The sequence below is a fragment of the Tauraco erythrolophus genome, chromosome 22 (assembly GCF_009769465.1).
Source record: "Tauraco erythrolophus isolate bTauEry1 chromosome 22, bTauEry1.pri, whole genome shotgun sequence".
Lineage (NCBI taxonomy): Eukaryota > Metazoa > Chordata > Aves > Musophagiformes > Musophagidae > Tauraco > Tauraco erythrolophus.
This window is the reverse complement of record NC_141486.1, coordinates 1437128-1449396: the sequence shown is the minus strand read 5'-3', so window position 1 is coordinate 1449396 and position 12269 is coordinate 1437128. Positions and strand designations below refer to the sequence as shown.

At 54.4% G+C, this 12269-nt stretch overlaps 1 protein-coding gene across 4 annotated transcripts in view; it reads left to right on the top strand.

The window, feature by feature from the left end:
• RGS3 (regulator of G protein signaling 3) overlaps positions 1-12269 on the top strand; it is an 80222-nt gene that overhangs the window by 34539 nt on the left and 33414 nt on the right. For 3 of the 4 annotated variants that reach the window (XM_086625410.1, XM_086625408.1, XM_086625409.1), the window contains 2 exons: positions 1093-1204; positions 7387-7427. In XM_086625410.1, the coding sequence (XP_086481536.1) occupies positions 1093-1204; positions 7387-7427 (153 nt within the window). Of the gene's footprint in view, positions 1-1092; positions 1211-7386; positions 7428-12269 lie in introns of all 4 variants that reach the window. The other variant, XM_086625411.1, reaches the window with a different exon arrangement.

The window sequence follows — 12269 nt, the reverse complement described above, 5'->3', positions numbered from 1 at the left end:
TGGCAAAACCTTCGTTGCTGTTGCTCAGTGTTGCAAAGCAGCTTTCCTTTTGCTGCGGGAGGTTTTTCGGGAGCATCCCAAGGAGAGGTTAAAAGCAGCCACATGCTCATGCGCTGCATCCTGAGCAGCACGTGGTTTGGCAGGATGCAGAAGGTCCAGCATCTGATGTATCCACTTGGCACGTTGCAGCTACTTTCTGGCATCTTCTAAGTTTTGCTGTATGCCCTCAACTCCTGCTGGAGAGCAGGACGGCCTCAGACCTCGGCTACTGACATAGGGATTGCACCAGTAGACTTCTGGGTCAAGGATCTCCGGTACAGTGGAGAAGTTCATTCTTCTTATTTTAACGATCACACTAATCTGTACTGATTGAACTAGGGACTGCAGGCAAGAGCCAGAAGCAGAACAAGATCTGCCTTTTGAGTTGTGAGCACTTCCCACTGCTCTGGAGTAGCTCCCAGCTTCTGGGACACTCGAGTCACTGCCCAAGCCCCGAGCTGGGCAGACATTCAGTTCAGCATTTGCTTTCCACCCACCATCAGCATGGTTTAAAGGTGTCAAGTTTGTTCCCCACAGCCGCTCTTGTGCGTTCCGCTGTTGTAAAAGCCGAACTGTTACTTCCTCAAAGGGAGCAAAACGGGGCGTGCGAAGACGGAGAACAGTGAGAAGCTCCTTTGTGAGTGTGTTCAGGGGATCCCGTTTGCTTTTAGGCTGCAACTTGTACAGTGTGCTGGGATTAGTCAGAAACTTATTCCCTCCTCCTGCTCCTCTGATTTATAACTTCTGTAAATGGGAAGTGACACGAGAGAGCAGAGAGGGTGTGTTTGGTGTTCAGCTGTTTGGCAGGTTTACCCCCCTTGTCACGGGACTCCACGAGCCTCAGTAGGTGGCTGCCAAGCTGGAGGAGCCTCGTCCAAAGCTTGCTGGGAGCACCCTGAGGGGTGTAGCAGCAATCAGCTCCTTAGGAAGGGGGTGCCTGGGCTGCCTGTCATGGCTGGTGCATCCCCCCAGGGTAGAGAGGACCTTTCCAGGGCACTGTCTCAATGATATGAATTCCTTATAGCTGCTTCTTTGCTGCTTTTGTGCTTCCAGGTGACCCTCTTTGTCTACTCCGACCTGCTGCTCTTCACCAAGGAGGATGAGCCTGGGCGCTGCAACGTGCTGAGGAACCCTCTCTACCTGCAGAGTGTCAAGCTCCAGGAGGGTGAGTGTCTGCAGCAGCAGCTGGAGACATGTGGGGCGTTTTCTGGGCCACTAGCTATAAAGGTTTCTGGCCAGCGGCAGGACAGCACCTCACCATTGCTTCCAGTTTGGAACAGTACCATACGACTGGTGCTGCCAGATCATCCTCCTTGGGGTGCAGGGCCAGCATCACCCTTCCCATCCCTGCGTTAATGCAGTCCCTGTGAACTCTATCTCCTGGGACACCTCGGGACACTCGGGTGCCACCACTTCCCAGGGCTTTTTGGGTGCCTCTCTCAGGGATTTTGGGCTGGTGATCCCCAGGGTCTTGCCGTGCTGGGCTGCTCCCCTCGCTGTGTTACGCTGCCTGCAGCGGGGGCTTGCCGAGGCTGAGAAAGGGAAGTCTTGAGGTTTCCCTCATGGTGTCTCAAGAGAGTTCAGAGGTTGTCTCCAAGGCAGACTAGCTGAGCCCTGCTGACCTTTACTTTGCTACTTCTCCCTTCAACCGCCCACGGTTTTCCCCCGTGCTAGCATCCCTCCCCCATGCACACCCCACTGGTGAGGAAAAACCAAATGCTGACCTTGGTGGGAGGCTGTGGACCATGCCCTTACTCTCTTTGCCTCGTCTGGGCTTTCATGTCCAGCTGAGGGCTCAGGGAGGGCTTCTAGGGTGGGGGGATGCCTTGAAATCAGTTATTTCAAGTTGAAACGCAGAGGCTGTGTAAAGGATGGCCTTTAGCTAGTCATGGTCAAGAGGAACAAACGAATTGCTCTGCCACATCCTATTTGCTGTGATGAAGTCACTTCTTGGCCTCGGGCCCAGTCCCACCTTCCTGCTTCTTTGGTGCGGTCTCTCTTTGGGTATGGGTTCCTTTTATGTACAGTTGCCCGACTGCGTCAGCGCGGGGCTGGTGCTCTGACTCCTCTCGAGCCCCGCTGGAACGGGACCCAGCATGGGAAATTGTGATTAGGTGTAAGGAAAAACTTTTCTAGGGCGAGGCTGGGCAAATATTAAGTTGCCTAGAGAGGTTGTGGAACCTCCATCCCTGGAGGTGTTTAGGATTTGGCTGGGCATGGCCCTGAGCGCCCTGGTCTGGGTGCTTTGGGCAGGGGCTTGGGCTAGAGCTCACTGGAGAGGCCCCTTCCAGCGCAAGTGACTCTGTCACTGTATGACCTGACGTCTTTATGGAGTCCTGTGGCCCTGACTGAAAGGCATTAATCCAGTTCCGGGCTGCTTCTCCAAAGGGATCATTTTCTGGATGAATTTTGCCACATCCCATGACTTTCCCTAGCCAAGCTTTGAGCTCTGTGGATGAGCTACATCTCCCCCTGTGCCCCACGTTGTTGTGACCTGCAGTGCTGGGGATCTGTGATGCTGTGTCAGACACCACAAGCTGCCTCTCAGTTGTTATTTCCCATTTCCAACAACGTTTCTGCTCCCAGATTAATTTGCTGACCTGTGTGGTGAGGGCAGAAACTCAGTGAGGGAGATAGGACACCATGGCATGAGACATTTAGAAAAGCCATTGAAGCTTCCCTGGCCTTTGAGTTTGTTTTCAGTTCTGCTTATTTCTAAGAAATGGACAAAAATTGTTTGGTGTCAAAGTGCTTGTTGGTTGACGTCTGCTCCCAGTGCGCGTGCCGCCGCGGTGCTCTCAAAGGCTGTTGAATAACCTGCTCTTGTTCACCATATTGAAGAAATCAGCTTCCCCAGTGCTGGTCCCAGCACCGTGCACGAAGGTCTGTTTGCAGCTCGGCGCAGGAACGCGCCTCCTAACCTCAGGCAGAGCGGTTGGATTTTGTGAGTTGTTTTCTGCCGCTTATTTCCTTGTTGCCGTAATAACTCGGCTGGATCACATCTGGAATAGCTTAACAAGCCTCTCCGAAGGGGATGTTTTTCTCTGTGGCACCGAACTGCCCCCCGTACACCGGGAATCCAGCACGGTCGGTTTTCAGGCAGCTCACCCCCCTGACGTGGGCAGTGGAACAAGCAAAAAGATGCCTGTCCCTTTTGGCAGGGATTTTTCTGTTGGTCTCTGAAGTAACTGAATGGCACATTAATAGGAACAGGCGTATTGCTGAGTATAACAATTGAGACATCTCCGGTACGCCGAAGACCATTGTGATGTTTCCTGTTTCTGCCGCTCGCTGCACTGTGCGAAAGCAAATCAGTATAATCTGCTTTACAATGCTCCGTCTTCCTGCTTTAGAAGCCGAGCGTGGCTGATGAGCACCGCGCCGGCCAGCCTTTCCAGTGCCGCAGGGCTGGCTTCCTCGCTAGATGCTGGGGGAATTTCCATGCGGAGGTCGCCGCCTCGCTGGGATCCCGGCCCCCCTGGGTGGGTGCGCTCGGGGCTTTGGGACAGAGAAGAGCGCTGCTGTTTCACAGCTGGAATGAGGACCCACGGGCTCTGAGCCCCATCCCCAGCCTGTCCTGCAAACAAGGACTTCTCGTGTGCTGCTTTGCTGTCCGTGACATCCCAACCTGCTGCATCTTACAGCTCCAAGATAATCAGAGGCCAATGATGTGATTTATGACCCTTCTGCCCTGCCACAGCTTCTCCCTGCTGTCTCAGAGATGCTGGGCAGCACCCAGGGCTTGCACCCTGCCACACCTCCCCAGGGACATGTGTCACAGAGGGTGACAACCTCGTCCCCTCTTGGCAGCCAGGTTCAGATGTGCACAACAGCCTTTATCTCTCCCCACACACCCAGGGCCCTGCAGAACCCTGCCCTGGGAGCACCCTTTGGGTGCCCGATGCGGTCCCATCCTTGCTGTGCATATGTGAGGGGCTGGGGAGCAGCATGCCCGTCTTCGCCAGGGGCATCGCCACAGTCCCTGGGCCGTGCAAGGAGGCTGGAGAAGGGAGCAGGACCATCTTCCCTCTTTCTCCCATCTCTGATCCTACGCCCGGCACATACCACCCAAATCCTGCAAGCAGTGGGTGTTTCCCTTGGGTTGCATGAGGCAGCGCTGGAAGCTGCTGCTGTGCCCGGGAGCTGTGTCAGTGCCTGCGCCGTGTGTCAGCACGGGCACACGGGATGAGGCTTCGCTGGAGAGGGGGACGTGTCCCCACAAACCTCACGCCCTCCTCTTGCCTGTGCTGAGCACAAGCCGCAGCCCAGCCCTGGGGCAGGGATGAGCTGAGTTACCCTGGCAGAGAAGCCTGTCCCCGTCACAACGCATCAGGAAGAAACTGAAATATCTTAAAGTGAGGGTTTTTTTTTCTCCTCCTGCTTATTTCCTTCCAGCCTTTCACTAAATTTGGCTGAGTATGTGCTGTTCACTGTCAAAAAAGCTGCGGACGTAGCGCCGAGTGGGGAGCAGAGCCCTGGCTTAGCCCAGGCTGCCGGCTGCCTGGCGCGAGGCTGTGCCTCTGCCCTCATCTCGCGGGGTCTCCATGGTCTGCGGTGCTGGAGATTGGATGGTTCTGGGGCACAGCAGGCTCCGGCACGCCAGCCTGACCCTCCAGAGACTGGAAAAAGCTCCAGTGGAAGAAATCCCAACAAACCTGGTTTGTGCTGAAATCCATGCTCGTCTCTGCCGTTCCTGGCTCTGCTATCGCTCTCCTGCCTCCTCCTGCGCCACGCCAGGGATTGGCACTGGCTCGAGCCCAGCTGCTGGGCTGGGCAGCCAGTCTCTTACCTCCCATTTGTTTTCGCTCTGAAGGCAATTACGGGTAGAAAATGGGATTTAAGTAGTTCCGTAGCCCAGGCTGGCTCCCTGCTTTGTGTGTCCCATAGGCACTGGGCTGGCTGCTCAGCCATGTGTAGCAGTGACATCGGAGGGGCAGGGGACAGGAGCTGCTGGCAGTGGAAGTTGCCAATGCCAAGAGCTCAACAGAGAGGAATTTGGAAGGGAACTTAATTTGGATGGTTTTGGGCTTTGTTGGGGTCACTTGTCATTGCAGAAGGAATGAACAGAGGTCCAGGAGAAGTGGAGTCATTCCAAGGGCCATTACGCTCTGATGTCCCCTTTCTCTGCTGAGGGTGCATGTCTCCAGAGGGTGACTTGTTCCTCAGATCAGCTGGGAAAGCTGGGTTAAAGCTTCCGAGGGAAAGTGGCTGGGATGTGCTGGTCTTCTGCGATCTGCTTTGCAAGGCAGCCTGGAGAGCTCTGGTCATGGTGTAGGGAGGAGCAGAGAGCCCATGAGAGATGGGGTGTTTTTTATGCTGCTGAACACTTGGAAAAGGGGATGGTGGACTTGTGGTGTGGCAGCAGCAGGCTCAGATCCTTCCTCCAAACTCTCCCTCAAAAGGAAAAGGACTGGCTGAGAGCCTCCCATCGGAGGCTTCAGCTTAGCAGGGAAAATACTCCCTGATGGTCCTGGGATTTATGGAAAAGGGTGCCAGGAGAGCTCAGGCAGAGACATGGAGAGCGGTGTATGGTTCTTCTGTGGTGCAGAGGTGAGATGTGGGCTCCCAGGCGGGTCTGTGCAGCGTGTGCTCTCAGGGCCTGGTGTTGCTCCCCTTCTGGAAGTGGAGATTTGGAAGGGCAGAGCTGGAGCCTTTTGGCTGGCAGCCCCGGGGCCAGGCTGCGTCCCTGTGGAAGGAGAAGACTCAAGGTGGAGTGGAGCAGACTGAAGCTTATGAAAACATGCAAGGACTCATCATCCAAGAGGTCCACAGCAGCCGCTGTGGCACTGTGTCCTGGTGTCCCTGCAGTGACATCCCAGCCCATATCCTGCAACGTGGGTTACAAGAGAAGCTGGCAGCGGAGACAGACCTGGATTCCCCAAAGGGCAGCTGGAAGAGACATCCAGCAAACGGCCCTGGGCCATTGCGCTTCTTCGTGGGTTTGGCTTTGCCCAGGGAGTGACTCCAGAGGCGTCTGAGTCCCTCAGTCGGTCACAGCTCTTATCTTGACATGTGAGCTGCTGCCTGCGGCAGAAGAATTGCTTTCCTGGGAGGAACAGGGTGTTTCCAGCACAGACAGAGCCTGTTCCCATGGTTAGTGTGGCTCAGGCTGTTGAAATGAAGCAGAGCTTGTGCTGACTCCACTTTGAATAGGATCTGCTGCCATGCCCAGGCTGCGGATCTGATCTCATGGCAGGGATAATGCCATTAAAAGGGTTATGAAAGCTGCAGCCTTGAGGTGCTGCGTGCTACCAAGGGCAAAGCTGGTGCAAAGGGGCGAGCCAGTTCCAGGAGGTGGGGTGTCCTGCTTCAGAGTTGAGGTGACCCTGTCCTGTGGGTCCTCCTGTGAGGCTTGTGTATGGCAGGAGATGACTTCCCTTGGGGCTGAGGACACTCATGTCTCACCAGCAGGGATCAAAGACCAGGGCAAATCTTCAGGAATGCCTCTTTTTTGAGGACAGGGAGTGCTAGACCTGCAGGAACCAGCCTGGTGGAGCAGCTGGAGCATAACACATCTCCTGGGATAGCTGGCAGCAAGACAGGGAGCTGAACTGGGCTGCTCCGTGACTTAGCAAGACATGGATTGCAATGTTGGTCACTGCACCGTCTCCAGCACCATCTCTTTTCCCGAAGCTACGGAAGTCCAAACCCTTTGGCCAGGTCTCCTGAGTGACCTCCTCACACTGGTGGGAGCTTGGGGAGTTTTTCCTCAGCCTGCTGGAGCAGGATGAGCTCTGCCGCAAGTCAGCTGCTTCCCATTGCCTTGGGATTCGGCTCCATCTCCTTGGAGAGGCACTGACTCCAGCCACAGGCGCTGATGGAGGCTGGGACAGACAGCGCTAGACAGAGCTACCACCAGCCTTACCAAGGGCTTGGGGCAAGAGGCTGGGAATGAGCAAGGACAGAGGAACAGGAGCTGCCTTGGTTAGTCCTCCTGGGAAAACAGTGTCCATAGAGGTAAGACAGGAGAGACCCGACTGCGGTGCCCAGGACGGCCGTAGGAAGGAATTCCCGGGGAGGAATCGGGCTGCACGTGCCACGGCAGGTCGGGCAGAAGAGCCTGTGCGTCTCCTCTGAATGAAACAAACCTTTTTCCAAAGGGACAAACCCAAAGGAGAATCCGTGATAGTGCCGTGAGTCCACTCAAGACGGCCCGCGGTGCAGCCTGCCGGCGCGTGGCCCCTGCAGATGCGGCATACATCACGCCCAGATCGCAGCCTGGTACTGTGGGACCACAATGATAAATATTCATTAACTGCTGTCTCTTAGCCAAGTCCTCTGCCCGTGTCTCTGCTTGCAGAAATGCAGTTGTAGCTTGATTTTGATCCTGGTTTTTCTTCTTTATAGGTTCAGAAGATCGGAAATTCTGCATCCTTTACCTTGCAGAGGTGAGTGTTGCTGTTTTCCATATTAACTTTCTAGTGGGAGCTGAACACGTACTAACAACTCGGATCCTTTCTGCGGGAGCAGGGAGCACTGAATGGGCTGTTTTTAGCTTCCTTTTAAATTAATTTGCCCGAGGTCTGGAAGGAAGTGTAACGACTGTAGCCAGAACATATTAGTAAGAAGCTGCTAAAAGGAATCCGTGAAAGGGGAGGCAGCGCTGGGACAGGTTTGCTTTTCCTCTTCCCCCTGTGTGCCATGGGTGGATCTTCACTTTTGATTTGGCTTGGGATTCTTTTGCCCAGCGGCAGTTTTCCTTGCCAGCTGTTTTGTCTTTATTTTATAAGCGTCTTGCTTTTCTTGTCTTCAAGCACCCGGGTTTGAAGCCCTCGAGTTAAATAAGGAAGCTCATTCTAAAAGACATATGATCGTGGCCCTAAAAACGTGCAGCTGGTACGTGGTTAAACGCTCTAAACAGATTTGCGATCGCTCAGACGTTGGCACGGTTAACGTCTGCGTCGTGAAGCAGCCAAGGAGACTAAAATTGGTTCGCAGTGACTGGACCTACCTAATCATTGAATGCTGTGGCTTTTTTTTTTTAATTTTTTTTTTGTCCTTTTCCAGCGACTTTACTGTCTTCCTGGTTTCAAGGCCTTGTATTTTCAGAGGTGGAAGTTTGGAGCTGGGAAAGATCCCCAGGGCGTAGAGGAGAAAGGCAAACATTGCTCAGCAGCGCTGCGAAAGAATAAGCTATTGTGAAAGTTGGGTGAAAAAACCTTCGGAATGAAAGTTGTTCACCTTGAGTGGCTGGGACTTGGGCCAAGGCACGACTTGCTGCGTAACCATGGGCTGAGTTCTCTCTCACGCTTCTCTCTTGTTCCGTCCTCGTCTCCTCGATTTCTTCCCGGGGCGGTCGGGCAGGAGCTGCCTCCTTGGGGCTTTGCTCCACGCATGTCCCAGTGGAATGTCCTGCTTGCGTGATGTCTCCCTGCCCGGCTCATCCACTGCGGTGAGTCAGAAAGGCCGCGATGGGTGTTCAGCAGTGACATCCCGACAGCGGGATGAGGCACTCCTGCGTTTTCTCATGCGTTTGGGAAAACGCATTTGGAGCCCGATGGTTAATTTAGAAGCTTTGGGCTCCTAAGTAGAAGTGATTGAAAGAGAATTGGCTGCTTCCTTCCCCCTTGGGAGGGGAAAACTCGTTTTTGTCAAGACGTAATGAAGTGCTCAGCTTTCTTCTGATGGGCTTAAATGGCTCTCGCAGGTCTGGTGACCGAGATCTGCGTTATCCGTTGCAGCTGGAGTGTAGCAGTTGTATAGAAAACATGAAATATTTGTTTTCCTACATGTGTGTTCCCTCACAGGGGTCAGTAGGTCTGGGCAGGCCATGATTATGGGATTCTGCAAATCCCTTTGCGTTCCCTCTGTCTGCCCAAGGTATTCCAGAGTAGGCCGCAAATGGAGCGGGAGCTTCCCGGCCTGCGGTGACCAGCAGATCTGCCACATGCCCATAGCCCAGGAGTGGCTGATACACCCTGTGCTGTGCCAGCCCATGGCTTTCGGTTGACGTCGGGGCAGCCCCTGGCTCAAAGACAGGACATTCCCTCCTGGACCCCACGGGGTGGCTTTGAGACTGGTGGTCTGCACTGAGCTGGGAGAGATGAGGCTGACATGAGATCTGCCCGTGGAGGGGTGGGGAGGTGATTGTCCAGCCATGTGGTCTGGCTGGGCCCTTCCTGCAAGGAAGGGAGGAGGTGGGTTTTATGTGTCCACCGTGAGTGCACAGCACGGATAGAAACAGCCAGCTTCAAGGTTCAGGGAACTGCACTTCCAGCCGCTGAGTCTCACCAGACTTTCCAGCAATGGGGCATTTTGGTTCAAAAGGGGAAGTTGAGGCACGGAGCAGGGGATGTGCCCTGTGAGTCAGCAGCTGGCCAGGGCAGGATGGTGCCCTCCCGACTTCCCCATGGATGCTCTTCTGGGAAACGGTGATGTGCAATCCCGAGAGCCACGTGGAGCGGGTGGGCAGGCTGCGAGGACATGGGCTGGTGGTTAAGGCATGAGAGCAGAAACCTCTCACTTTTGCAGTGCAGGGGCTGTGTGGCTCAGTGAACTGTCCTCGGTGGAGGTAGCCCTCCAGCGAACGGAGAGAGGCTCTCCTTAAGCCATGGGATGCTGTTACAGGAGCCAGCCTGGGAGCCCTTAAGTATCTTCTTCCTGCAGGAAGAAGAGAGGCACATTCAGGTCATCCCTCTTTTCTTTGCGTTCACTTTTCAGGAGCAAAGCTTTAGGTACAGGGTTGGGGAGGTGTCACCAGGAGGTTTTAAGTCTTGGCAGCCCGTGGGAGGGAGGGGACAGTCCCCCCAAAGTCGTTCCTGCAGGCTGGCTGCACGCCGGGGCATTGCGGGGGGCTCGGTGCCTCACTGGGCTGATGGGGGCGTGTTTGTGGTGTTGAGGTTTTTCTTGCAGGGAGGTGGATTCACAGCATGGCCTGCTGTTGAATAAAAGCTGGGATTTCAATGGAATCACTCTCTTGTGTTGCAGCAGCACTTGGGGCTGGTGTTGGGGGTCTTTGGGCCAGCCCACCGTGGCTCTTTGCATTGCCTGATGGACGTGGTGTCCAGTGGGTGCCATGCTTCCAGCTGTGTGACCTCCTTTTGCCCTGGTGCAAGGCTCCACCTCCTTCCTGAAGGTGGGAATGAGACGGTTTCCCTGTTCAAGGATGGCTTCCCACAAAGAGAGGCTGACTCAGCTTCGGGGCTGCGCTCAGACTGGCGGGAGCCAGGGTGGAAGGAGGCTCAGGAGGGCATCTCTGGCGGGGTCTGGCACCTTTGGGTCCCGGTGCAGTGGTGCCCTATGGCTGGGTCCTGCTGACAGACGTGCCTGTCCCACCGCCCACCCCTGCGACTGCTGGTGGCAGCTGGAAAGCTTTGTGTAAGGATGAATGAGGGAAGGACGCTTGCGTGGACGTGGTGGTTTTGTCCCGTGTCACCCTGAGGGGTCTCTCCCCTCCCTGATCTGCTCCTGTCCTGCTCTGCGCAGCCAGTGCTCCATCCCTGCACTTCCAGGCAGCGCTTCACCCTGCTGGGAGCCTTTGGCTGGCTCAGCTCTGCCGGCCGGTCCTCCCGGGGTGGAGGTGATGGGTCTGGGGGGGTTTGGTGGTGGTTGTTATCTGAGCTCTTCCGTCGCCATGATCTAGGCAGGCGCATCCGTTGCGCTGCCGTGCCGGGGTCTGGGAGGTTGGGAGAAGCTCTCGTGCTGCTCTTTGTTACCCACAAATCATTTGCAATGAGCAGTAATGGATTTAGTGGTGCTGTGAGCTGAGCGGGAGCCCGCAGGGCCGGGCTGACTGCGTGTTTGCTGCTGGAATAGCTCTTTCCCAAGGTGTTGGGCTGCCGTCTCCCGCTCATCGGGAAGGTTTGTGAGTAACGTATTCTGACCCATGAAGTCACATTTCTTGCGTTCGGAACTGGCGTGATCCTAAACAAGAGCATGTTTCAATGACAGCGAGTCGCTTGATTTATTTTAAGCAAACAAGGAAATTCCAACCTTCAGGGAAACTGGAGTGTTGTAAAAAAAAAAAAGCTACTGCGAGTCATCCTGCCTAATCGCGTGGAAATAAATCGCTCCGCGGAGTTTAAATCCTGTGCGTTATGGTTAATTACAGTCAGATGGCAAACAGGAATCGTTACACAACAGGAGGAGTGTGTGTTTTACGGGCTCTTCAGCGGGTGAACTGCAGTGCTTGGTGGGCCCAAGTGCAGGTGGGCCCGATCCTGGCGGGGCACGTGGCCTCCTGGAAGGGAAGGGCTAAATATAGGTTTGGTGTTGGAAAGAACGCAGAAATAGAAGAAGGTTCTCCACTGAGCTGTCCGTTCATGGTGGTTTTGTTCCTCGTGGTGGTCATAGGGTAGCTGTGATAGTCCCAGCACATAAGCAAGCCAGGATTTTGGAAGGGAAGGTGGTACCTTTTGATCTGAGGAATACCGGATATGTCTGGAAGCTTGTCTAATTTTTCTGTTTGCCAACTGGTATGTGAAAAAGCACCAGCAATGCAGGCAGACCTGGTCTGGCATATGTTTTGTTTCAGTATTTTAAATCTGAATTGAACAGTTTAAAGTCAGTTGAAGAGACCCCACCTGTGAAAGCTTTGGGCTGATTCAGTGTGGACCCACGTTTCTGCACGCTGTGGGCGTTTGGTCCTGTTCCCCTGCTGCCCGTGCACCGTTCCTTGTGAGGCACATACCTTCTATGATGACACATGTAAAACCTGTCAGAAGAAAACATTTACTGCGTGGTGGGAATTGGTAGTGTCGCAGGGAGCCAGTCCAGAGATGTGAATGTGGTCCAGGACTGTATTCACACCCTTCCCCGCTCCGGAAATATCCTGCTGATAGGAAACTGCAGATCAGTGTTTTATTACATTGTTAGAAGGTTTTGATTCGAACCCAACATGTTCAAACTGAATTGACTTACTATCAAATAGCTCAATAAGTTTTTAATTTGAAAAGCACTATCAAAATTGAGCTTTTTCTCTGGAGGTTTTCACCTGTGGGCACTGGAGTTTCACCTGGGGAATGGCTCCAACAGAAAGATCTTCCCAGTAGCAACTTCTCACCGAGCTGTGATGAGCACACTTACAGACCCACGCAAATTAATCCTTTTTTTGCCTTGGAGATGCGTGTCCTAACTCTACACAGGAGATCCTCTAGACAGCCATCAGAGAAATGACACTGTCACCCCTTGTCCCCCCTGTCCCATGCCCTGGCTCTGGGTGGACGCATCCCTGCACCCGTGGGGTCCCCTGTGGGTGCAGCTCCTGTTTGCATCCTTGAGCTGTCCCATCT